At 43.6% G+C, this 26,177-nt stretch overlaps 1 protein-coding gene and 1 pseudogene across 1 annotated transcript in view; one reads left to right on the top strand and one right to left on the bottom strand.

The window, feature by feature from the left end:
- The first annotated feature begins 206 nt into the window (after positions 1–206).
- LOC126528645 (U2 spliceosomal RNA) lies at positions 207–386 on the top strand (annotated as a pseudogene).
- Positions 387–8,970: 8,584 nt separating this feature from the next.
- Ns2 (nucleostemin 2) overlaps positions 8,971–26,177 on the bottom strand; it is a 28,527-nt gene continuing 11,320 nt past the window's right edge. Inside the window, exons 6-13 of the mRNA XM_050175876.3 lie at positions 25,415–25,687; positions 23,773–23,901; positions 22,062–22,166; positions 18,613–18,771; positions 17,005–17,100; positions 13,658–14,446; positions 12,986–13,087; positions 8,971–9,130 (exon numbers count right to left, since the gene is read on the bottom strand). Of these exons, the coding sequence (XP_050031833.1) occupies positions 8,981–9,130; positions 12,986–13,087; positions 13,658–14,446; positions 17,005–17,100; positions 18,613–18,771; positions 22,062–22,166; positions 23,773–23,901; positions 25,415–25,687 (1,803 nt within the window). The 3' untranslated portion in view covers positions 8,971–8,980. The remainder of the gene's footprint in view (positions 9,131–12,985; positions 13,088–13,657; positions 14,447–17,004; positions 17,101–18,612; positions 18,772–22,061; positions 22,167–23,772; positions 23,902–25,414; positions 25,688–26,177) is intronic.

Below are 26,177 nucleotides of genomic sequence, written 5' to 3' on the forward strand. Positions count from 1 at the left end.
GAGCGTAGCAACGGCGCCAACATGCGCTCCTCGCCACTCCGCAGATGCTTCTCGAGCAAAAATGGCGCTGATGCACGGCGCGATGGCCCACGTGACGCTATTAGGCCAATAGTAACGCGGTGTCGGCCTCGGCCAGAGCGCGCGAGGAGGAGGCGGCATTCTTCAAAGCGTGGCACTACTTTACGAAGTTTAAGGGGTTTTAAGACATGGCTGACGCGGGTCAAAGTGTAGTATCTGCTCTTATCAGCTTAATATCTGATACGGGTTCTATTTGGACCCAAGATATCAAACTTATTTTTGCAAGTTGGCGGACTGCTTGAAGCTTGCTTCACCTCCGCCGCGGGTCGGCCCGGTATTTCACTACCTTCGGGATCGGTCCACGGTTTTCGGTCTACGGAGATTGATCCGCTGGAAACTAGCCACATACAGCTTCGCTGTAAAAATACAGGGTAAAAAATTCGCTAACACACAGTAATATATTATTACAATATGTACAAGGAACGCTTTCGAACGTGACAGCTCATTCAACAATAAAATTTCACACAGTAAGATATAATCAAGAGAATTACAGAGCGAGCGGGACATAATTAGGCTATAACAAAACAGCATTTAACGCATAGTCGCACATTAATAACGGGAAAGGCAATGACAAAAATAATGTGTTAGCTTATGTAGAATTTGAAAAATGTGTTTTTAGAAGAAGCCGGAAATTTTCTTGGTCACTTTCAGGACCTATGGTGTTAGGAAGGTTATTCCAAAAGCGAGTGGTTCTTAAAAGAGCATAGTAGTTAAATGAATTAGTCTTTCCGTAGATACGCATGAAATTGATTCGATTGTGCAACAGTTGTGACCTGTAATCCGGTGTTTCAAGTGGCGGAACTGATGGCGCTGTATTATGGACGTCTTTATGAAATAATGATAGCAGGGCTATATTACGACGATCACGCAAGGGCTGTAGTGAGAGGTCAAGTTTAATTTGTGTTATGCTTTTGTTACACTCATAACAACGTGAAATGAAACGCACAGCTTTATTCTGAATCGATTCAAGTTTTTCGATAAAATATTTCTGATGGGGAGACCAGACAGGATGCAGCGTATTCAAGCTGAGGTTGAACAAATCTTAGGTAAGCTAGCTTACGGATATCTTTAGTAGAATTATGTAACTTGCGGTGTATGTACCCTAATGATGTACCCTACCCTAATGGTCTCGAAAAATCGACGCATATGTGTGCAATGTGCGTTGACCACGAAGGAGTCGAAGTCAGGTTAACACCAAGATACTTATATTCAGTATCATGCAAAATAGTGTTGTTATTTATGTGATAAAAAACGTAGAATTAATATCTTTGCAGCTAAAAGAGATAATTATACATTTAGAAAAGTTAACCTTCGCGCCAAAGAGAAATAAGTTCTAGATCTTTTTGGAGGATTGTATGATCATCGGTACCCTTAATTGTACGATAAAGAATGCAGTCGTCTGCAAAAATACGCATGTGTGAGTAAATCTTATATGGTAAGTCATAATTGTATGTTGGAAACAGTAACGGCCCAAGAACGCTCCCTTGTGGCACACCTGAAGTAACGTATGAAGGATGAGAGGAAACATTATTAGCTACTGGGAATTGCTGACGATTAGATAGCAGATTGCGAATCCATGCTAGTGTAAGAGAATCTAACTTAATAGCAGATAATCACGAAATCAAACAGCAATGTTCTACAAGGTCGAACGTTTTTGAATAGTCTAGAAAAGCACAATTTATACATCCTCTTCCATTTTAGTATGTAAATCGGTTGCTAAACCGAATAATTGCGTCTCACATGAGAAGTTTCTCCGAAATCTGTGTTGATTAGAAAATAAAAATTTGTTGGATTTCAGGTGACTAGATATTTGATGCAAATGCTTGTTCTAGCATTTTGCAGCATATACATGTTAATAATACTGGACAGTATTTTTCCGGTGTGTATTTGTTACCTGACTTAAATATTTTATATGACCTCTGCTATATTCCAGTCTGAGGGCAGGAGGCCACTCTCTTATGATTGCCTGAAGATGTGAGAATGAGTTTTACCACATGCTATGACGGTGTTTTTCAGAATTTTAGAATTAATGTCGTCAGCGTCACATGATCTGCTTAGCTTGAGGTTATTTATCAGGCATGTGGCACCTTCAATCGTTATTTCTATAGGCGACATACATTGGTAGTTTATTTCCGATACATCAGGCTAATCTTCTGTGGTGCATATGGAAGAAAAATAAGTACTGAAAGTCGAAGCACAGTGAATATCTGGTATGGGAGCGTTGTTATTGTTGTGTAAATAAATATTATTGTGGTCCTGAGCTGGGCTTATAATGTGCCAGAAGATTTTGGGATTAGATTTTAGAAGAAATGGTAAGTCATGAGTGAAACATTTATCTTTAGCTGAAGACAGGGCTGAACAATACATTTTTTAAGCTTTCCTTGTATCTGTCCCAAGCTGCTTGCGTGCAATAGCGTTTAGCACTTTCGTAGTGGCGCTTTTTCCTGCTTCTCAGTAAGCGTAGGGACCTGGTGAACCATGGGTTAGATTTATGATTGGTTATCTTAATGAGAGGGACGTACTGGTTAACCAAGATAGACATATTATTCCTGAAGAGTATCCAATTCTCCTCCACCGACCGACTATGAAATGAAGGTAATACTTCGTGGGAAAAGAATATATCAAACTCAGAATTTTTAACATTGTAACTGACGTTATTATAATCGCGTATTTTTTAGTAGCAAAACCTGTTAAAGATGAAGGTACGTTAAGAGTTACTTGCAGTAAGGAATGATCACTAAAACCATTTATAGACACAATTTGGTCAACTGTCTCAGGGGCAGTTGTGAGAATTAAAATTAAATCTAAGATATTATTACCCCGTGTAGGCTGTGTAGCTACCTGAAACAGGTTAAAATATAAGGTTAAATTGATAAATTCCGTTGAAGTATTACACGATGAAAACAAGTTAAAGTTGATCAGAGGAAAATTGAAGTCTCCCAAAAGGTAGATGACATCAGATGGGTGAAGCTTCGTCACTGAATCCATTTTGTTGTGCAAGTCGTTAATAAATGAATTAATAGCATTTGGAGGTCGGTAATAGAGATCTACAAGTATTCGCGAGGATGAGGACATGAATGCAGTCCAGATAATTTCTAAGTTAGAGTGTGAGTTAATTACGTAAGACTGAAGTGTTGTTTTTATTCATATAAGGACGATGACGATCTCTTTTATCTTTTCGGTCACACCTGCAAATGTTAAAATCGTGAACAGATTCAATTATTTCTTTATCACAGATATCTGGATAGGACCAAGTTTCAGTTAATGCCGGTATGTGAGATTTGCTGTCTTCAAGGAAGGAAGAAAGCTGGTCGCGTTTACGCAGAAGGCTTCGAATGCTAGTGAACGATAATGATACCGGAGGAAAGGCATGATAGTAGTTAGACCGATTATGGCTTTTTAGAGACGTGATGCCCTTGAGCTGTCTACTGGAAGAAATAAACCGAGTTAGTAGCGATATTAAATATATACATGTATGTCTTGTTGTCTATGCGCAGCCTGTCAAGTGTTAGTTTGAAATGTTTTGTTCTGTGTATTGGCGAATGCAATGAGCTGCTTTCTCGCCTTCCGTGTAGCTGGAGAGAAATCTTCAATGATAGAAAATCGCGTTCGTTTGAGTTTGTATGCTGACATAAGAATGTTTTTGTCCTTGAAAAGGGTTCATTTTACTATTGTTGGTCTGCGTTTATCTTTACTGTACCTGTCTAGTCTATGAACTCGTTGAAATTGGTTATGTGTCACAGTTATTTGAAGCTTCTCTGAGCAGAAATTTATTATTATTTGTTCGGCGTGTTCAATTCCAAAAAAAAAAAAAATGTGAGAGAAGTTTTCAGTTTTTTCAAGGACATGAATGTTTTCTTTGTCCTTGAAAGGGTTAATCTTGCTCTTGTTGGTCTGCGTTTATCGTCACTGTACCTGTCTAGTCTATGAACTCGTTGAAATTGGTAATTTGTCACAGTATCTTGAAGCTTCTGTGAGCAGAACGTTATTATTCTTTGTTCAGCGTCTTCAATTCCAAAAAAAAAAAAAGATATGTGAGAAAAGTTTTGCGTTGTTTAGGTAGATGTCATCATAGATGATTTGTAGACTTTAGCACATCACAAATAGGTGGCACCTCCTAGTCGTCGTTCCTCCTCTTCTTCACGCCAAAACGATGCAGTTATGATAATGATGACGATCCTCAAAAAAGTCGCAGCTTCCCCCGAAAGGCGTAGCATCGATTGCGCTAGTAAATTATTAGACAGCTATACGAAGTAAGGATAGTAGTTTTATCAGCCCTATAAACTGGTAAAAATTCGCTTACTAACTAAATTAACGGGCACGGTTTCACGAGCGCACAACAAACGTGAACACATCTCAATCGGTGACCCCGGAAACTCGTTGTCGAAACGCTGGAATGAGGAAGTGCGGCAGCAGCAGCGAGTGGATTGACCTTCGTGCTGCCTCTCGCTTCAACGCGAACTAAGCGGCGAGAACACAGCGCACACGAATCTATCGGCCCTCGGTGCGCCTACTCTTTTCCCATTGCAGATCGCTTTCGAGGGAGGAGGCGCGCGGCCGCGCCATACGCAGGAGCAGCCGGAGTAGACACACCCCCTAGCTCCCTTCCGCCACTCCCCCCGGTGCCTTGCGCGCCATGAAAGACTGCGCGCTTTCTACATACAGCATACGGCGCGCGGTGGCGATGTTATCGTCCTTGAACTCTATCAGGAACATTACGGTGACCCCGACGGAGACGGCATAAATGCGCCTGGAGTGTCCGCATCATTGCTATTGCAATCATATGGCGGGTGCACACACCCCAACGAAAAGATAGAAAACGTGAAAACTGCAAACGAATGAATAGTGAGCAATCAGCAGATCAGCTGAACAATCAGATTTAATAGATAGAGGTACTTCATTCAGCGATTTTGCTCTACGCATCAGGAATTTTGAAAGAGATAGCGGTCACAGTCAATAAATCATTTACTGCTTCGTGACTTTGTAATTGTTGACTTGGTAAACTTATTGCAGCTTGAAACAAATCGTACGCAGCCTCAGACACACCACCGTGGCTAAAGCCTGCCTAAACTGTAATGGGGAGCAAAAGCAAAACACTTAGACCCTAACCATGTTCACGAAGTGCGGCTTCAAGAAGCCGTTAAAGAAAATCTGCATGCCAAAACGATGCTTGCCAACAACGGCAATAGATAGTTTTAACGTCCGGTATTCAGGTAAACGCAATCGGACTGGACGTTTTACCAGATGAGTGGAGGCACAAACGTGAACGGCCTTGGAACGTTCTGCACGGTGCAGTCACCTGGTGGCGCAGGGCTCTACCAGACAAACACAGCTAATATTACTGTAACCAAGTCTATTTTACTTTCCTACTGGCGCAAATTTCCGACAGCAACATTACTCTGTTGTCAAAAATTTATGCCATCAGCGAAGTAGAATACATTTGGTTACTGCAATAATAGCTGTGTTTGTCTGACTGAGCTCCATGCCCCAAGGTGGCTGCGCTTGGCACGTCGTTCACGTTAACGCCTCCGCTCATTTGGTTAAAGGCCCAGTACGATTGCATTTACGAGAATACCGGACACGCTAAGGCTCTCTAATAAGGCGACTCTTTCTCCCTTTTTCTTTGCGCCAAGTTGCCAGGCAGCATTAATGGGAACTACATGAAAGCGTGCCATGCGGCTTCATGTAGTTGTCAGTTCAATTATTTCCTGACCTAGACAATGATGGTAACGCCACCCTCAGTGTCTCGCATGCAGCCTTTGTTCTCCGAGAATGGACAAAGTCGGTAAAGCACGTTCTCTGCAGACGCACGAGCTGAACACTTCAGATTTATTGCCCTTAGTCCTCGAACGGCGGAACCCTAGTCAAAGTACGCTATTTATTTGTTGGTATAACACTGACATATACAGGGTGTCCCACGTAACTTTAGCCAAACTTTATAAATGTGCAAATGCCATGGAGCTGGACAGAACCTAGGTAATGTTTGCCATCGCTTGGAGATACTCAAATTATGTTTTGCATTCTGCCTAATCAGGTAGACCTAATTAATGAATCAACTTTGCAAATATAATAATTAGATTAACGTGTCAATGAGAAAATTGCACAGCAACATGAAAAAGCTGTCACTCAATACATGCTATATAAGTGTTTTTCCGAGCGTAAAAGCAGCCCACGAACACAAGCAAAATTGCCACGTGACTGGCCGCTCGCGGCAATTTGCGTGTATTCGCGGGTTTCTTTCACGCTTGGAAAAACAGGAGTTTTTCACGTTGCTCCACAATTTTCTTATTGACACTTTTCATCTAACTATAATATTTTGGAAGTTCATTATATAATCAAGGCTAATTATCTAATTAGGTGAAATGCGAAAAAGAATCTGAGTATCTCCAAGCGACGGCAAACAACCACGTCGATGACGATTGTATGGCAGCAAAAAGCATACCTACACCATCTGTTCGATGCGATCTCACATGATGGTTGCTGGGCTCTACATGAATAGCAGACGAACGCAAGCGGGAGAAACATGCATTGTGATGTCATCAGCAAGTATGCGTTATACAATCGTACATACCTAGGGCTATGTCGTATGGTGTGTATGTTAAAGTGGCGATGGCATTTGAAGTCCAGCGAAGAAATGTTCAAACATGATTAAATCGGGCGATCATGAAGTCGGTACAATGTCACACAGTTTCTTCGTAACCTAAACAGCTATGAGGAATGTTCTGTGGAAAGTGGGCCGTTCCCAGAGATACTGCAGTCTGACACGGCGCCTCAAAGTGCGAGCTGTCACACGAGAAAAGACAACGAGAAAGTGGTATGGGTTGCACGAACCGAGTGCTTCTATAAGCTGGATGACTTTGGAAGGAGAGAATTATGCGTGCAATTGTAGTCTGGTGTCCACAGTAGGTCATCTTTTGGAAGACTTCAGTGCAAGATATCCTAAAAGAAGAAGCCTTTGCAACAATCGAGAAATAGATGCTTGGCATAAGCTTCTTGCCAGTTGAAAATGAGGATGCTCTTTCATTTGACTTCATTATGCTCTTGGGCGCCACAGAATTTGACGATTTAGTATGTAAGTTAAGAACGCTGACATAGACGTGAAGCCGGTAATGCTATATTTAGCATCAGTAACTGTGTACTGTTTTCAACCCCAGAGCCTGAACGGCTCCCAAGAGTTCAAGCATTGTTAAAAGTGCGTGAATTTCAACGGGTTCGTGCAAACCTAGTTTCTAGACTGGTACCCCGGACGTACCTTTTGCTGTGCTTGTGCTGTTCAATGTGACGACAAAAAATAAGTAAACAAAGCACTCGTGGCCTTGTGGTTAGAGCACCAGACTGCTGTGCTCCACAGCAGAGGTTCGATTCCATCCCTGGTAACACATTATTTTCTATTTATTAAAGCGAGACGAGACCAGGAACCTATCTACCTATCCACCACAAATTGCCAAGAATGAGGCAAACAGTGTTTTGCATTAAAATATATGAGACACATGGTTGAAACCGAGGAGCTCCCATCATGAGGGCAATGCTTTGATGCAGCACCACGAAACACGAGCGGAGAGCGAGATTATTTCAGAGCATTCATGCGCAATAAAGTTCTTTCCTCCTTCCTCCTCCTCCTCATGCGCTGTCGCATAGAGCACCTCAGCTACGGATAAAGGGAGCAACGTGCTGAATAACAATGTGGGCGAGTTGGTTCAAATTCATGGTGCAAATTCTTGCAGCGCAAAGCACTGATGTGCAGAAGGAAAGGCAAAAAAGAGTCCAAGGAACGGCAAGGACAAACGTGAGCGCTGTACACAAGGTGATATGGTTGTCGAACAATGTGTCAGAGACACAAGTCACAACAGTAGGCTAATAAACCAGCAGTAAAAACCAGACAAGATTACGGTTGGCATAGGTTGAAAAGCATGCATTCCTTATCGTGTAAAGCCACTGATGGTTGACTGATATACCTGTTGCGAAATTTCTTAATATGCCTTTGAAATTACCTGCATTCTCTTATCGTGATGGCAATCCAGCACACATTCCTTCTTTAAAGTGAGACTGACAGTCGCAGCCTTTGCAGTGCAACACTAGGTTAGAGGTTCTTCCTCTAGTTAAGTCATTTTTGTCTTCCCCTAGCCTTTTGTTTAAACAGCGCCCCATCTGCCTGATATAAGTGCGGCCGCATGTTAATGGTGTTGGATAGACGAATGGTGTTACTAGCAATTGGTTCTAGTAATGTTGGCTGAGGCTCACAGCAACCTAACAATTCTTTGCCGAACACACCCCTGTCCAGCTAGGCAAATTTGCATAGATAATCCAGCCAATTAAGTTCGCTTGTTCCTGTCACATAACATCCGAGGCACAGTACTTTTGTCAGAATCGGCATCCATCGGGAACTATGTTTTGGAGCGTGGAAGCAGAGAGTGCACATGCACTTTTGGTGGGCGAACTAGATTCTCGGGCGGTCATCAAGCAAGGCTGTGTGGTCTCATTCCCAGCCATGTGGACTGTATTGCGATGGTGGTGCAACAGAAAAGCACTTGTATACCAAGATCTGGGTGTATAGTAGGTACCCCATGTGGTCAAAATTAACCCTGAACCCTCAACTACACGGTGCCCTAAAGGCCTCTATGTTGATTTGGACGTTCAACGCCATCAATTATGCAAGCAAGCAAACCAAATGGAGTGGCCACAATAAACAGAACATAAAGCCATTACTTCAAGATCTTCCAAAAGCCATACCGAAGTCGTTCTCTGAAGACGGCAAGTCTGCCACAACTTTGCCAGCTAATGACATTCTTCTGATAAGCAAACCGTGCGAGTGCTGCAAAAAAAGTAACCTGCCATTTTACTGCTGGCTTTGGTATTTGTTTCAAAGCTACAAAGATTTGAGACAAAATAGACTGCACAATTATCACACTGCCTTTATTTTTCTCCGAGAGAGAAGCTTCTGGTTTTCTCGGTTCTTGCGTGCCTTGGTCCTGTCCCTGTTCTTCACATTGGCGTAGTCGTAGAAGTGGTGGCCCACCTTCCGTACCTTCTTAGCCTCCATTTTTCTCCTCTTCTGCAAGAATGAGAGAGACCAAGTGCCACATTGCAAGATTAAAAAGGTACCTCGTATCCCTTTTGTGATGCTTGGCATATAGCATATCTAGACGTAGAAGGCGTCATTTCATTTTTTGTGGAATAACTTGATACCTTCTACATCTAATTATACTATGCCGAACATCACAAAGGTGTTTTTGTGATAAGAGAAAAAAAAAAACAGACATATATCGGTGAAGCATAGAATCACAGGTTCTGGCACAGAAGTAGTTCAAAGAATAGAAGCCAGTATGGAAAAATAACAGGACTTTACTGATGTTTTAGCTGCAAGACTGGCATTCGTTGTAGAGGCCGATCTCCAAGGAAGGCCAGTCTCGTGGCCGAAACGTCAGTAATGTCCTGCTATTTTTCCTATGTGCTTCTATTCTTTCAACTATATATGTATATATGTAGAAGTGGAGCAAAGTGCATATTTGAAATCTCTTAATTCGAATTGATGGATAAATCGAATTGGTTGGTAGGTCCCGGCACAGTTGAATGCATTTGAATTTTAAAAAATGAAAAAAGAATTGGAAAATTTTAAGAGAAACACAAGCTCCTCCCGCGAATTCGAACTCCAAAAACCAGACAATGGTAACTTCAAACAACATTTCCTGCTCCTGAAGGCCACCTTTAGGATAAAACGCGAGCCAGATGCCAAGATCTGATGCATCGCTAGCCGCTTTAATGTTGCACACCGTGGAAATTGAGTGTTTACGCTTTGCATGATACTATACGTTGCCGTGATACACGAGGCCCATAGCACATGCGCCGCCTCACAACTGTGGTCACGTGCTGTGTGATCTACGTTTCAACATACCATCATTGTGTACCGTGCTTCAGCAGATACTTTAAGTAATGATGCAGTGAATAATTTTAAAGCATTCCACATCACCAATGCATGACCAGCTCTAAATGTTGTGGCACGATCTAGAATACGCAGATATGAAAACACCTTTATGGCCCACATGGCACCTTAGGCCTAACAGCATCAAAACAGACTTGACATCAACAATAACAGCAAAACATTGCTAACACTTTGTCTTCAGTGTGATGTGAGGCTAAGTGATGGATGATTTTACCATTTATTTCTCACCATCGAGACAGAAAGCAAGTAACAAGAGCGAATTCTCACTGAAATGGGGTGGCCTGGCACTGCCATGTTACTAGTATGCAATTATGCGCGGTGATCAACTGTCTATAGCGGTAGCTGCCACAGGTTGCTACGACATAGTAGGAAGGAAGTAAAGAGAAAAGCAGAAGGCAGGGAGGTTAACCAGAATAATGTCCGGTTGGCTACCCTACGACACTACTATGACACGTAGTAGTGATGCAATACTAGTGACAGCACTATCAATACTATCGATAGTTGAGTCACTGTCGAACCAGCTATAGCAAAGAACACTGATAGTTCTAAACCATGCAACATACCACAAGTAATCACTGTTGCATAACTTTGACATCATTCTCTGGCGTGTATCGAGCCATGCGCTATGCAGACAGTAACGATCATATGCATTCTCGCAGTATGCACGTCACTGAGAGTGCAAGATGGATACCCCTCCGCACCATCGCAGCAGATGGTACACCTTGCCATGCTGATAGTACAAGGTAACATGACTTGGTTCACCAGTAATTGCAACGACGGGCAAGAAACAGCAACCCGTTACAATTCTGAAGGTCAAACTAAAGCATCACAACACCACTTTCTGAAGTGGCTATGCAGTATAATTGTGCACTTCTGCAATGTCAGTACAAGCAGAAGGCAAGTTCTCAGTTGCTAGTATATACACACAATTTCAGAGAGGAGGTGTAGCCTGAAGGAGAAAACAGGTTGACATGCTCCAGTAGAATGCCTGTGCTGACACATTATTAGTTAGATGTGTATATGTTCAGTCAGAGCGTTAAAAAAAAAAAAAAAGCCTTTACAAATATGTATAATTTCGCTGGAATGAATATTACTTGCACATTTAGACTTCACCACAGTGAAGACAATTATTTTGAAGGCCTGCTGTAATGTTGGCCACCTTTGAGAATGGATAGGTTATAGCAATATTTAAAATTTTCACAACAGATAGAAATAGTATGCTGCATTTGCCAAAAGAAATTGTTTCAAGAAAGCATGACATTAGTGTTGCTGATAGTTACCACACATCTTTTGGTAGTATCACTAGAACAGCAATGTTATTGATAGCACTGTTAACAACAAATGTTAGTGAACTAGTGTACTATTGCTATTGACAGTACTATCAATACTTAAAATTTAATTAGTTTACATCACTAACCCATAGCGCACAGATGCACACCAGTGCACTTGTTATTTTCTTTGCAGCTTAAATTTGCCCCACTTATTCTGTGATCCGTAACTTCAAAGACAGTTTCTAAAAATGCACGGTAAGACCGCCGCTACCACTTGGTGATATGGTACTGCTCAAAGAACCGTGCGCATTATGGAGCACTACATGCAAACAAGCTCTCTTTAGTGTGAACTCCTTTTATTCAAGTTTTTTTCCTGTCCCCTCAGAGTCTGAGTTAACCAGGTAGGAGCATAAATGACACTAATGGCAATCAGCACAATAACAGTGTCAGAATTCGTTTTTAGTCTGCCACCCTGCTTCTGCCTTCCAGAGGACTCTGCAATGTCCTGTCTGTCCAAATTCTGCTTTGGTCCTTCGTTATCAATGGTCTCTACTGCTTCAAGACGTGCACTATCATGACATTAAATGTTAAATCCACTACTGGTGGGTTTGAGCAGGGGGTGTTCATAGGCTAACTGGGGAAGAAAGAGTGATGGGTGTGAATGCTCCAGTAATGCGGTAACTGCCTATGCTTCACCTGGTCTCATGAATGAGGAACTTTGTCTAGAGTCTACTGGAGGGCTGCATTAAAGGATTTCTCTTGGCACACTGAAGGGGAAATAACTTTAAAGGGCTCTACCGAAGTCGGCATGCATTTCAGCTCTGCATATTTCAATGATAGCAAAACCTAACACACAACTTGCAAAGTTGAACCTCAGATCTGGCACCAGCGTCCACTGTTTGATTACACTTCTCCTAGCGTTACACTGACCAAATGTGCATGCCTAACAGGCTCAGTCTCACTTGCAGTTTTGCACCATGGGAATGCAGGAGTGACACGACAATGAAACTTTCTGTGCAAGAAGAGACTGCCATAAAACAAGGGCCACTATTAAAATGAATATCTCGTAAGATATCCAGCACAATATAACTTCGCTGTTTTTTCACCTTCAGAGGACAAAAAACACTTGATTCTATTCACAGACATTCTATCGATACAAAAATACTTTCCACACGTTCACACAGAATTGAGCTGTACTCAGTGCTGGCATACTAATTTGGCATTCCCTTTAATAAGAGCATACCATACTGTGCATCCTGATTCCTAGGTGCTTAAGTTACTGACAGCTTGCAACATTCTTGCTATGCAATGTCCAATCATGTGCAGCACTGCATTTTCTTGTACAAATTTGTAAGCATTAAACTTCGTGATTAAATTTCTGATAACTGATTTGATATTTGTCTCTTTCTTTCTTGGTTCAATTCAGTATTCAATTTGAAATCTACTATTTGGTATTTGCACACCCCTACTTTTACCACAATTCAAAAGTGCAATGAACTCTACTTTTCAAATGCACAATATGAGAATATAGACTTGAATTACCAACTTAGGGCATAAAAGAGCGTATTGGAAACAATGTAAGGAGTATGACACAGGTAACACAGACATTAAACCTGCATGCTCAGGCCAATACTGCTCGATAAAAGCACTGTTACGTTCCCAGGTAGCACTGGTCACCAGCTCGACATCCACATACCTCTCTGCCTGTAAGCCGTCTAGCAGGTGCATTATCGTCCTCTTGTACAGTTTTTCTCCGCTTGGTCAAAGAGCTCACAACAAATGTGCCACTGCTGGTCACCTGTTCATAAAAGAGACAGGAACAACACACACACTGTTGGCTCCATGAACATGCTTGTCATGGTGAGTGGCAAATATTGCTGCCAGGGCCAAACATGACCTAATGGCATAAAGAACATGACATGTGTCATCAGTGATGGGATGGGATACGATGAATAGTATATGTAATGTAGCTGTAATGAAGTTTAACAATTGATGGCTGTATGGGCTGCCAGAAAGATAGCCTAAATATATGACTACGCATGCGGTTAGGTGTGTTATGTGCTTGAAAATGACGATATCCTGAAAAAAAGAAAAAGAAACTGTTCTATTCGTTTCTGTTCGCGTATCTTTCAAAGCACTGCCTTCTGCATGCATGAATGACGAGAAGAGGTGGAACTATGTAAACCTAATGTAGATTCCTATCACTTGCACAGCATGCCTTTCCCAAACACGTTCCAAAACCTGGTGTTTTTCTGTCCATGTTATCTTTACGAAAACCAGAATGACACATTTATGAATGAGAACCACTGTTCTAAAAAAAAAAAGTTGTCACCTCATTTACAAACAAGGTCCTCACAAATGCACTTACCAAGGAAGATGCTGTCTCCTCTTTTTCATCCTCGTCAGAAAAGTCTTCCACTTCAAATGTCACGGGTTCCGGGGCTGCCGGAGTATTGTCACTCGGGGAATCATTCTCGGTTTTTGGTTTCTTTGTTGGCAAGAACTTGGCCCACGGGCTCTGAGCCATCTTCCTACCAATGAGGTCGCAGAGTTCCACGTGCTGCGATTCTGCACCAGATTTTTTCCGCTTTTTGGCCGGCGATCGGCTGCCGGGAATGCCTACAGTGTCACCTGGTGATAACTTGGACTCATTCACACTGGCAGTCTGTGCGTCTCCTTCTTTAGGAACACTTTGGCTGTTACTTGATTCTTTAGCCTCATTCTCAGCAGTTGGAAGCACCTCCACTTCGGCAGGTGTACCGCCCACAGCTGCTTCTACAGCAGTGCTTTGAACCTTCACTTCATTCTCCGACTTTGCAGAAGCTGGCGAACCTTCAGAGGCATCTGCCTTCTGTTCATCTCGACAACTATCCCCGGAAGATTCAGATTCCACAAAAGGGCCACCAGGGAGCGCTTCCTGCTCCTGCTTGGAATCCTGCTCGTCACCCGCCTCTGCTGCCGACTTCTTGACTTTGACAGTTGCCTCTTCAGAGGGCGCCTTTTCCTTTGCTTCAGACTTTGCAGGTGCTCCTGGCGCCTGCAAGTCTTCAGCCACAAACCGTGGTCCCACACGGATTTCATCCAGGTCCTGGCGCACCTTGGCAGCTATGGCGATGTCACCAGAGGGCTCCGCATTCTCCTGGGTTCCGGCAGACTCCTGCGAGGATGAGCGTTTCTTTATAAGCACTGACAAGCAAATGCACTCACTGCTGTCTGAATACGAGTTCCTAATTAAGATTCAATAGAACCGCACGACAGATTTGAATTCAAATTTTGCATGGTATGCAGGATTCGCGATTGAGGAACAAGGGGGGGGGGGGGGGGGTCTGAGCATAACATCAGAGGCATCGTTTTTCAGATGCAATGGCCTTCTTTACTGAGGCGAAATGGAAACGTGTTAGCTTGTGCGGAGATTTTAGGGAACAGAGAACCTCAAGTGGTTTGGTCTGCCTCGGCTATGCTTCCATGACATTCGTCAATCCCGCAAAACGCATCACATTACTCTGAATTATAGGTGTAAAGCACACATTATTGCGTTTCAACTACTCAACCTCACTGCTCGAGACTTTAAGCAAAAGGTGACAATAACGCATTTGCACAGTCGCCGATCAATTATTCGGACACCGATAATTTGGATAGTTTGGCAGCACCGCCATTCAGCCCATAGGTGTGATGTAGTAAGGACGTATGAAATTTTGGACTTCTTACAATGCGCTGTTAGATAGTTTAGACTTCGCGACAAGCAGAAAGGAAACTTCTTTTTTCCTTTTATGTATTCAGTTGCCAATGCAAGTAGAAGTTGATGGTATGAATGTTTGGTACATGCATTGATCGTAATTTCAGCTATCTGTGGCTTTAGCATGCCAATAGTCGAAATGCAGACTGAACAGGTAGCATGGGTATGTGCATGCAACAATGCATGGAGACATTCTTCTGGCCACCTGTGGAATAAAGACACTTAACCTCAGGCGAATCCATTATTTCGGACTCCTGATTACCTGAAATTTTTTGGGCGGCCCTTGTCGAGTTCGAATAATCAGTTGGCGAATATAATTTGGGAACGAAACCTGTCATCAGCCAGCAGATATCAGGCACAAGGCACAAAATATGCATTGGGGTGCCTCTCAGTTTTGGATTGCTGTGCTGCCAACACTGCTGCTTAGCTTCCACATGCCTCCAAAATTGAAATTCGAAGCATGATGTTGAATGTCTCAAAGCATGGTGTTCAATGCCTCAAAGCATGGTGTTTAATGCCCCAAAGCAACATGCTTGGAAACACTGCATAGAGGGTTCCATATTAATTTAAACCCTCTGGGGTACCTTAAGGTAAGCCTAAATTTAAGTAAACGGGCGCTTGTGCACTGCGCTTCCGTTAGAATGTGGCTGCTGCAGCTAGAAGTCAAACCTGCCCCATCGTGCTCAGCAGCAGATCACCATAGCAACCAAGCCGCTATGGCAGGCAATGGCAAAGAAAACAAAAGCTGCATGTAACATACCGTAAAAACCGGACTATAGGTCGGACCGGAATATAGGTCGATCCCCCAACTAACGAATTCTAAAAATGAAAAAAATCTTTTTCAATGGCAAAAGTACCGAAAGACACCCTTACCTTGAAACAAATGCGACTCATGCACAATAGTGACAGTATTTATTTAAATGCTGCTCGCACGTGCACCCGGCCAATTTTTAACAGTATCGCGCAACCATCGACCCGCGTGCTTGTCAACACCTTATTAACGGCGCTGAGCGGCGAAACAAACGAGATACGCGCATGTGTACACGTGCGCTTACTTTCGCTATTTTGCTGCTTTGTGCCATGATGATAAGGTGCTGGCAAACATGCGGGTCGATGGTCGCGCGATACTGTTAAAAATTGGCCGGGTGTACAGTACACAGAAGGGCACAAAGTGCGCAAGCGCTACTCCGAATCAGAGCAACGCCTTTGATCAGAGTCGTCTGAACTAGAGTCGGATGACGAGTGCTTCTCTCTGCCCAGTCCAGAGGCGCGCGTGATCTCTACCACTTTCAAACGAATGCATTCGGCAGTCACAGGCCAATGCACAAGCGGTGATCTTACATGCAGCTCCCAGACGAACTCCGCAACCTTGTCTTCCAGTTCTGCGGTCCGCCCACGAAATGACGTTTTCTGTTGGTTTGCTGCTTCTGCCTCCGCCAGTACCGAATGCTCTTTTCAGATACTCTAAATTTGTGCTGTGCCGCGAGGTTGCCGTGTGCTTCCGCACACTCAATCGCCTTTTTCTTGAAGGCGACAGTGAATTGCCGTCGGCTTCCGCTCATTTTGAAACAAAATGTGCAAAAGCAGCCTTTAACAAACATAACTTTGTGACAACGTAAACGCATATTGGCGGTGCCACAATGTCGTCACGCTGCGCCGCTGCTGATGGCAATGGCGAAGGCGGCTCTTTACTTCATCCGCCCATTGTTGCAAGACTTCCGTAGTTTTTCCACCAATGTCCGGTATATAAGACGAGGGTCGACTTTTCGCAATGGTCTTTTGAAAAAAAGTTCGACTTATATTCCGGTTTTTACGGTAAGTGTGGGTTCAGAACGCTTCGCATCAACGCCACCCGCCGTGATGGCAGCATGCCTAGACAGTCCACCAGCCTGCTGCCACGAGATATTGCTATATGTACACCTCTTTAAAAGGAGTCCATTGGCTGCCAAATGTTTGTTGAGCACAGAATAGTTCCCTACCTCTCCACCAGGTGGCTTGACAAAATAAGGTAGTTTTCCCCGCTGCCAGTCGTTCAAAACCATCTTGGCCACTGTAGAGATGTCAGGTTCCCCACCCTGAAACAGTGAAGACTCGTGAGCAAATCAAAAGATGGCTTCACCACAACACGCAAGTACATTTGAACGACAGGCCAGACAGTGAACCGTAAAAAGCATTTCTCTGTCTTTTGTTGCGGTGTGAAACGCAGGCCTATAAGCTTAACTCTAGCAGAACAGAGGACAATTGAACTAACAGGAGAAAAAATATATGTCAGCAGACTTCAGCAATTCTGCTGGCTCTGCACTTATTTACAGCAGAGACCTCCATCCTCTCGAGAACAGCCACTCCTTCGCAATGAACACAACTTTGTATTCGTCTGCTACAGTGTATTGCATATTGTAGCCTCCAAGATACATGCACAGACATCACTGCTCTCAGAGGCTATGTGGCAGGCAAAATAATTTCTGCACAAATCACCAACCACCAAAGCTGTGCAACAGCGCAGTGGTTAGTGCACTCAGCTTCCAAATGGACACTGGCGCAGGGACACAAGTTTTAATCATAATGACACGGCTGGAAAGAGTTTTCTTTGGCTTCTTTCTTATGGCAAGGGTCAAGCTGAGAAGGAGGACACAATAACGGCAGCCATCGGCTTAACGAGCAAACCAAGTTTGGAAGTTTTGAACTGCTGTCACAGGGAAAAAAAAGATGCAGTGATGAAACTATAGCGCCGAAATATGCACATAAGGCACTGAATGAGGAGAATTAAGCTTATTGGTGCAAACGTGTAATTATCTTCTCTGCTTTCACGCTGCCAAAGCTGCCGAGCGCACTGACAGGATGGGCAGCATAGAGCGTGTCCCAGCTAACATGGAGCAAGTTCTAAAAAAAAAATCAGGGTGGGAGATATGAGGACGGGCCCAATGGCATCCTGTTTGCGGTCACCTTTCGCAAACTGGGGCGCAGATAAAATAACGAAACAAAAGTGCGGTGACCTGGAAATCATTGAATATGACGTCTTCAAACGCATAGAACAAGTTGGCATTCAGACATACACCATTAGATTAGAAATTATTCATTTGGCTAATTACATACAGGGTAATAAGCTAACTAAACACAACAGATAAAATGTAAAATGCCCTGCTTTGGGGAAGGCTACTGTAAACAGAACACAGTTGGCCCCAACCTTGTAACCTGATATATTTTTTTGTGTGTGGTGCGGCCCATGTTAGGTCGGACAACCTGTAAAAAGGCTACAACATTAATAAGTGCCAACAGATATCGCTGCAACACTGTGCCAACTTTTTCCCAACATGAAAGTGATGCTTCAATGTTACAGCAACTGTAGTCAAACTATGGCATTCAGAACAAGGATGCGACATAGGGTTCGTTAGTACTGCATCTTATAGTGAAAACAGCACAAGAAACAAGGCCTGAGGCAAACACAAGAACTTATGTTGTGTGCGTCTCAGTCCTTGTCTTTTGCGCTGTTTCCGCTACAAGATGGCATCCTCCTGTGTTTGTTTTTAAAGATATCCAGTGCCAGTATTTGCACTGCTAATGCCAAAAGAGTATCAGGACGTCCATACCTTGAGCAGCTTGCCAGACCGCCGGCCCAGCTTTTCGAGGAAGTCCTCTGGGCTTTCCCAAGATTCTATCTTGTATGTCTTGACAATGTACTCAGGCCTAACACGGTCCAGGACTGCTGGGATGTGGTCTTGGGGGTCCTCCACATTCTCGACACGGACCTGAGAGTATTGAGAGAGCACACGGAGGTTTTTCTACCACTACAATGTGTGGTGTGGCCAGATAAATGCTCAAAGGATGCAGTACAACAACATCTGCAATAGGTGTAGCTGACCCATTAATGATACTAAAAGGTGCTTCTGGCCTTCAAGACAGCAAAACAACTTCAGGTGTTGGGGATCACTGTTCAACATTTTTTAAATTCATTTTTCAAATGCTTATTTCACTCTGGCAAAGTATGACTCAGTTGCTACTGTGAGAAGCACTGTGATTCTTTCTTTAATGTCTCCAGAAATTCTAAATTTCAGGTGCCTTGAGAAACTTCTTACAAGCAGACAAATTACCATATTTTTGCACATACTATAAACCTGCACCTAGAATTAGAAAAATTTAACAGTAAAGTCGGGGTGCGAGTTATATGTGAATTTTGCCTTGAGGTGTGGCTTCACAGCAGTGCAGTGCACACTGCCGCAAAGTTACACATTAAGGCTAGGTTATCTGTCATTCAAGGTTTCGTTGTCTCCTAGGGAACCCCACCCTCTCCCCACCCCTGCCTGTTTAAGAACACTTCTCCACTCCTTCATGTTTGCACATTCTCCTCCTCTTTATGGGTCGCCATTTTGTACTAGTTTAGCAAATGAGGACGCAGCGGCAGCAAATTCGCACGTCACCCGTTCCCGTGGCACTCTTTTGGTTTGCACGAAACACTTCATGGTACGGCGGAGGGCCAAATCACCGTTGGCATTTACGAATCAGTCACGTTGTGCAGGCTGCTTCGTCCTCACTGTCATCCTCTGTCATGTGAATGCTAGCTGTGAAGTAATGCGATTCACGTCACGTGTCACGTGACTGATTCGTCCGCAATTATGTTCGTCGTATTAATCCTGCTTTATCAGCATTGCTGCAGGGGGGGGGGGGGGGAACAGAGCCGCTGGCCAAAGGTACAACGTGAACGAGCTGTGAATTTGCGCATGGAAACTGTTTTTACAAAGGTTTGAGAGTTGTTGTATGCAGTTATAAGCCATGGATATTTTTTTCCCGGATGCTGTAATTCGGGGTGCGGGTTATATGTATTGGTGGGTTATACAACAAAATTAAAAAATAAGGCAATAACTGACTACAAGAAGTGAAATGAATATACTCATACCCACTTATAACAAACTCGATAGTTCTGCGAGAAGTGCTTGCTGTATCGGTAGTGCGTTATGCGTGGACTTGTCCTTCAATACACATTAAATTTAATGATGCTGTAGCTGGCGTCGTTGGTTACAAATGGACGCCACTTCGGTCCGCAAACAGGATTTTCAGTACCTTCATTTCTGTTCCCGGCACTTTTTCACATCTAACTGCAAGTTTCCATCAAAACCATTGTTTAAAGAATAATATGTGGTGTTGTGGCCTGTTCGAAACAGCACCTGGCTCGTTCTGGTCACCTGCCACTCCCATACTACGACTGCATTCGCCGCCATTTTCTCTTCAAAAGCTTGTGATATATATTGCTTTCAGTAGGACATGAGTGGATTCCACATACAATAGTGAAGCACTCTAGTTGGCTGGAAGTGAAAACTACAGCGGCATGCCGGCATTTCGCAAAGGTCTTGCCGTTAGGGCTGCAGCATCAGTGACACGCAGGCTGACAGCTGCAAAGTTAAATTTTTTTTTTATGTCACTTCGGACGAATGAGTACAAAGTTCGAAAGGCAGAACGCCATCGTGAGCTGTTATCAGCAACAGCACAAACGAAGCGCTGACGAACCATGACTGCCAACTCTTTGCAACTTTGCGTGGCAGCGGCACGTCGTGCCCCATTCACACCGACTCAGCTGCGTGAACATCGATAGCAATGCTTGAGCATCCACGGGTTCAAATTCGTCCAAATAGTCCAAGTAGCATACATAATGTAGTGCACGCAGTGTCGCACAGAAAACTCCGCACTAATGTGGCGCTATTAAAAATGTCGTTACATCTAGATGCAGTTTCAACAGGCAGGGTTGGAAAACTGTAAATGCTGTGACATGTGGTCATTATAACCGATAGATCGACATACCTGGGATCGTTATAAATGGGTTCAACTGTATGATGCTAAAGCGGCGTTAGCGTCCAGTTGAAATAAAGTAGCGAACTGTAAATCAGCACGACTATCGCTAGGAAAAGAGCGGCGAGAATGCACTGCGCATTTTATTCTCGTATTTTGCACTGGTGTGTACATATGTAACTTGCACCAAATGGTGGAAATAGCAAGCAATTTTAGTGGTTTAACAACTAAGGCATGCGAGGTGATGGGTGCTGAAGGAACGCTTATAGTGGAGCGAAATACGTTTCTACTGCAACCCTAACGCTAATGTTAAACTGGCTGACTACATCATAACAACTACATTGCCAGAAGACTCAAATAATCAAAACTGCAACCCACACTTCGGGCAAATACTGTTATAATTCATTGTCAGCTACCATTCTCGCTTGAAAATATTCCTCAACAGGCCGGAAATATGTATTTTTGGTGAGAGATGGCTTACATTTGATGCATTTGCTGTACCCTAAGCCCTGCCAAAACGGATGCCGCTATTGGAGTCACCGCTGCAGTCACCAATGGGATCTCACGCACGCGTGCTGACCAGTTAAGTTCGAATTATCCAGCACAGAAACAATTTCATGATGGAAATGGCGAATGTTTGGGCCCACAGAAATGTATGGGTGCCAGCCAGGACCCTCGGTTGGGATTGAATTAACTGAAAAATTTAATCAACCAGAGTCGAATTACCAGAAGTCTATTGTATCAGTAAATCAATCAATCTCTCGAAAGCGAGAACTGTTGTACGACTTGCATGAGCGGATAAAAATATCATGAATTATAGCCCCAGGTTTATTATTCTTGGCCGAGGGACTGGATGTTCAATTTCTAGTAACTTCATTTGCGCGTCGTTTGTCTGTGGTTCATTGTATGTGAAGCTCTGGTGAGGGGCTTGTTCGTTACGACATTTAGCAGGAATATAGCTAGCATCGAAAATTTAGTTTTACCTTATGAAAGCTTCCCCGAGGCGGAATGGACAAATTAAATTTGTCTGCTGCTACAGGCTTGTTCTGCACTAATTTCTGCGATTTACTGGCGATGAATAGAGAATCCTCCATCGTAGTGGATGTTGCATCGAAACAGAATTCGTTGCGAAAGGTTTGACTACTGCAGCAGCCTACGTGACATACTAGGTGGCACAGCAAACACGGCTGCTAAGACACTGTGACAGCTGTCGCTGCAATGCACATTCTTCCATGACAGAACACAACCGGGTACTTACCACTCCCTTCAGGACAATTTCCGTGTCTGTGTCACCTGATGGGTAGACAACACCAGGGCAGTCAATAAGGTAGATCTTGCGCATCAGTGTGATGTACTGCCACACCTGTGAAGAAGCACAGCAAAAGTAACGTAACCTGGTTGCGCAGAACAGAATGTGCTTTGTCATAAGTTAATTGCTAGGCTGTAAATACAATAAATACAACCATGCCATGGGAACACGCTTGGCAAGTGATGCTGTGATAAATGATAGGTGTAATACAGGGTTCTCTCCAGAAATTTTTGAGGGGTGGACATCTTGCGACAGAGGGGAGGTTTACACAGACAACTCTCTCTCTCTCTTTTTTAAATATGACCATCATTTCGCCACATTGAACTGTAAATTCACCAATGTTTTGCATTTTGGACGTGTTAGCCAAACTAACTTAAGTCAGCAATGCATCCTGCTGCAATCGCCAAAATGCACAGCTCACCGCTGTCAAAATACGCACGAAACACGAGTCGGCGATTCAAATCTGGGTCAGCCAATAGGTGCACTTCCTCTATCCGCATGGCAAAAGTAATGAATCGAAATGCTGGTTTTTTATTTCATTTGCTTCTTTTGCTGTTATTTCAGCATGGCGAAATATGCCGCTGTAGCTATCTGAAGCTCAGATCTCTCCTCTGTACGATGGCGATGGTTCCAAAATGACGGCATTGTGTCAATGGAAAGTTGCGCTACACTAGTCGCGGTGCGATGACAACTCCCGATAAGCTTGCTTTTCTGAATGCTTTTTGTAGACAGTGCACTGCAAAGGTATGATTTTTCACAGCTGCTATGTCATTTTTCTTTTTGATACTTCTGCACTTGATAAAAGAACAGTCAAGGATTGGGAAAAATAAAAATGAATGGGGAAATTTCATTGGTCAACTGGAGCGGTGGGCGGCACTTCCATCGCCATCCATCCTGGGAAGAACCCCGGTGTAACATTAGGGGAGCTGAAGATGGCAAAGTGGATGGTAAAAGTGGGTAACTGATATTCTAGTTGAGATAAAGAGGAAGAAGCAGAGATGGGTGTGTTGTGTAATGCAAAGAGCAGATAATCAGATAAGGTGATCTATTACAGCAACAAAATGGGTGCCAAAGGAAGCAGAACACAGTTGAAGGCAGCAAAGGGTTAGATAACAGTGATGAAATAGGGAAATTTGCAGACATAGGGTTGAGTTGTTTAACAAAGCCGATTGCTGGGAGAAGTTTTATGGACATAATGTAGCTACCCCTTTCAGTCGAGGTGTCTCCATATAGAGACACAACATACTTTTGAGTGTCGTGACTAGTGAGAAGAAAAGAACCTTGACGATGGTGCTGAATGTAAACGTAAACATCTGTTAGCCGTAAACAATGCCGTAAGTCCCTTTAGAACTGAGCACAATGCAAAACAAAGTTAATTTGAGAGGCGCACTAACAGGTCTGATGTGAAGTTTGACAGGTTGCTCTGCGTCAATGCTATTAGTGGGTTCCTCCTTGCATCGGAAGGCCGCTAACTCAATCGTAACCAGTGGATCTACTTGTAACAAATATTTCACCTATATTCATGATACTGTGCCTCACCTATTTGCGGTCAATATATCCACAATCAATTGTTTAAAGTTTAAAAAAAAATCTGTTGCTGAGAAAACTCCAGCAGGAAGTGAGGGCTAACAACCGGAGCATCTGTTTTCATAAAACTTGCCTTGGTCTCCCCAGCAATGGGTGCCACATTGCAGACCTTTTTCGACCGCAAGGCGTTGATGACTGACGACTTGCCAACGTTGGGGTAGCCGATGAAGCCCACACTGATTTGCCGCTTGTCTGTGTGCAGCTGGGTACAAAGACAAGGTAGAGGTGAAGAGGTAAAATGTAAGGCAAACACTGCTACAGATACAGAGACTTTCACTAAAATTTAACATGTAAAAATGAAATGCGATGCAATCAATTTCCGTCAACTTCATGTTGATGGGACTGGTAAAAATGATTTAATTGTCCAGTGGGCAGACTTAAAAGAGCCACAAAATACATAAAAATACACCTGTTTCATTTGGCAGTACATATTTGCCAAATTCTAACATGCCTTCTAATCAAATGTGCACTCAGTTCTTGTGGGTTAATAGTACAAAACAATGTCCACTCAAATCAAATGTGCATCATATAGCAACGAAAAAAAAAGAAAATGCATGCATCTGAATCTGGCAATCACAAATAAAACAAAACCTTCAGAGTTGACTTTCAGAGAATAAAGGTTCATTTACACTTAATGCTCATTGTTGTCAATCTGAAACAGTTTTTTGTAGCTGTATATAGAGACTACGACACGACCAACATACAAACGCAGTGTGGTCCACAGCGTTTGGTGTTCTACATCTCTTGAAGGATTCCGCAACCATCACAAACAAGGTGATGACCTACGCCTACACTAAACACTTCACCAGCTTTTCTCACGAAGCATCCAAGTCTCCACAGTGTTGAAAACATCTGGTGCAACTCGGCTGCGCTGCCTTAGCATGTAAAGCAACCCGCATTTTGAATGAGCCACCAGCCTGTGGTGACAATGATGATGACGCTTGCTTTGATGGTAGGCCATTGCTAACACCACAAATGTCATTTCGGTTTCGTATGCAATTGCAATGCGCAGGGCATTTCAGACCACTTGTGAAAGAAAGACACATAACAAAATCATGTATGAACACTAATAATTCACTGTATATGCTGCTGCTTTCTGTTCAAAATCTGCCGAAGATAGGCCAAAAATTGGCACTCTTGGTCGTTTAGGCACTGCTAAGACAAATACCTTGTCACTATTAAAGCAACATTTACCTTCACCATTGGGATCACTATTAATGTATTAGGGTCAAATGCATACATGCTCACCAGTCAAGTTTGAATTATGCCATGAAGGCTAATTTCAGGACAAATTCCTGGGGTTGGGCAGCGCAACCCGGACGAAGGACAAAAGGAAGCGTACGATACGAGCGCAGTACTAACAACTGCGCTCGTATTGTGCGCTTCCCTTTTTCCTTTGTCTAGGTTGTGCTGCCCACCCCTAGGAATATGCTCAGTCACCAGCTTGTCCAGCTTGCTGTGCTAAGTTCAGTATTGAAATAATGAAAGTTTGGCCCCACGGAAAAGTACGGGCGCTGTGCCGGAACCTTGGGTCGCAATCAAATTAATTGAAAAATCTCATTAACCGGACTCGAATTAATAGAAGCGTACTGTATTGTGGTGTCAGGTGCGACTCTGTTAGATAAAGAGGCACAACTGTACTTGCACGCGTGCGACAGAAACATTAATCGAAATGAGGAAAGCGGCAGAGGAGAACACGAAACGGGGAAGTGTACCTTTGAAAACTGCCTGAGCAGGTTGATGAGGGCCCCCTTGCCGAAAGGGTTCGTGATGCTAGCGTGGAATGCCATGGTGGGGTACTCGGCCGACAGCAGGGCCACCCAGCGCTGGGTCACCCAGGTGGGCACCAGGTCGCACTTGTTGAGCACAAACACCAGGTGCTTGTGGGGCTTCTCCTTGCGCATGAAGCGCTCAATAAAAGGGCTGCGCGTGCCCTGCGGGTCCCGCACGTCCAGCACTTGGATCACCACGTCCGACGAGTCAATCACCTGCAGTAGAGGTGGTGGCGACTTGGAGGGCACTGTTGCGACTAATGACAAACACTAAACCAGTTTAGAGCAAAGACTATTTCCTGAAAACTCTATTTTCATAAAATTTGTGGTAGGAGGTTAATTACTAGGAGAGAAATTAAAGGTCAAACTTCGCATTTCTTTAATTTCAAGCAGAAACTTCAGCGTCAGCATGTCAGGCCGGACCAGAGCCTGCTGACCCTACGGGTTTTCGTTTTCTAGCCCAGCCTCCCAGCTATTCAGGGTTAGGATGGGGTTGGTGTGGGGTCTCTGTCCACGTGACGGGTGTTAGCACTCCACTGTTATGTGAAATAAAGTCGGGGTGCCCCCACAGCCCGGGCAGCGAAAGACACGTAGGAAGCAAAGATCGAGGAAGGCGTCGGGCTGTAATTGCCTTACACTCACCATGTCCTCTCTCGATAAGGACAGATGTGGGGGTGGTTACCTGACCCAGCCTTGCCTATGCCGG

Source organism: Dermacentor andersoni, chromosome 9 (assembly GCF_023375885.2).
Source record: "Dermacentor andersoni chromosome 9, qqDerAnde1_hic_scaffold, whole genome shotgun sequence".
NCBI classification, from domain to species: Eukaryota; Metazoa; Arthropoda; class Arachnida; order Ixodida; family Ixodidae; genus Dermacentor; species Dermacentor andersoni.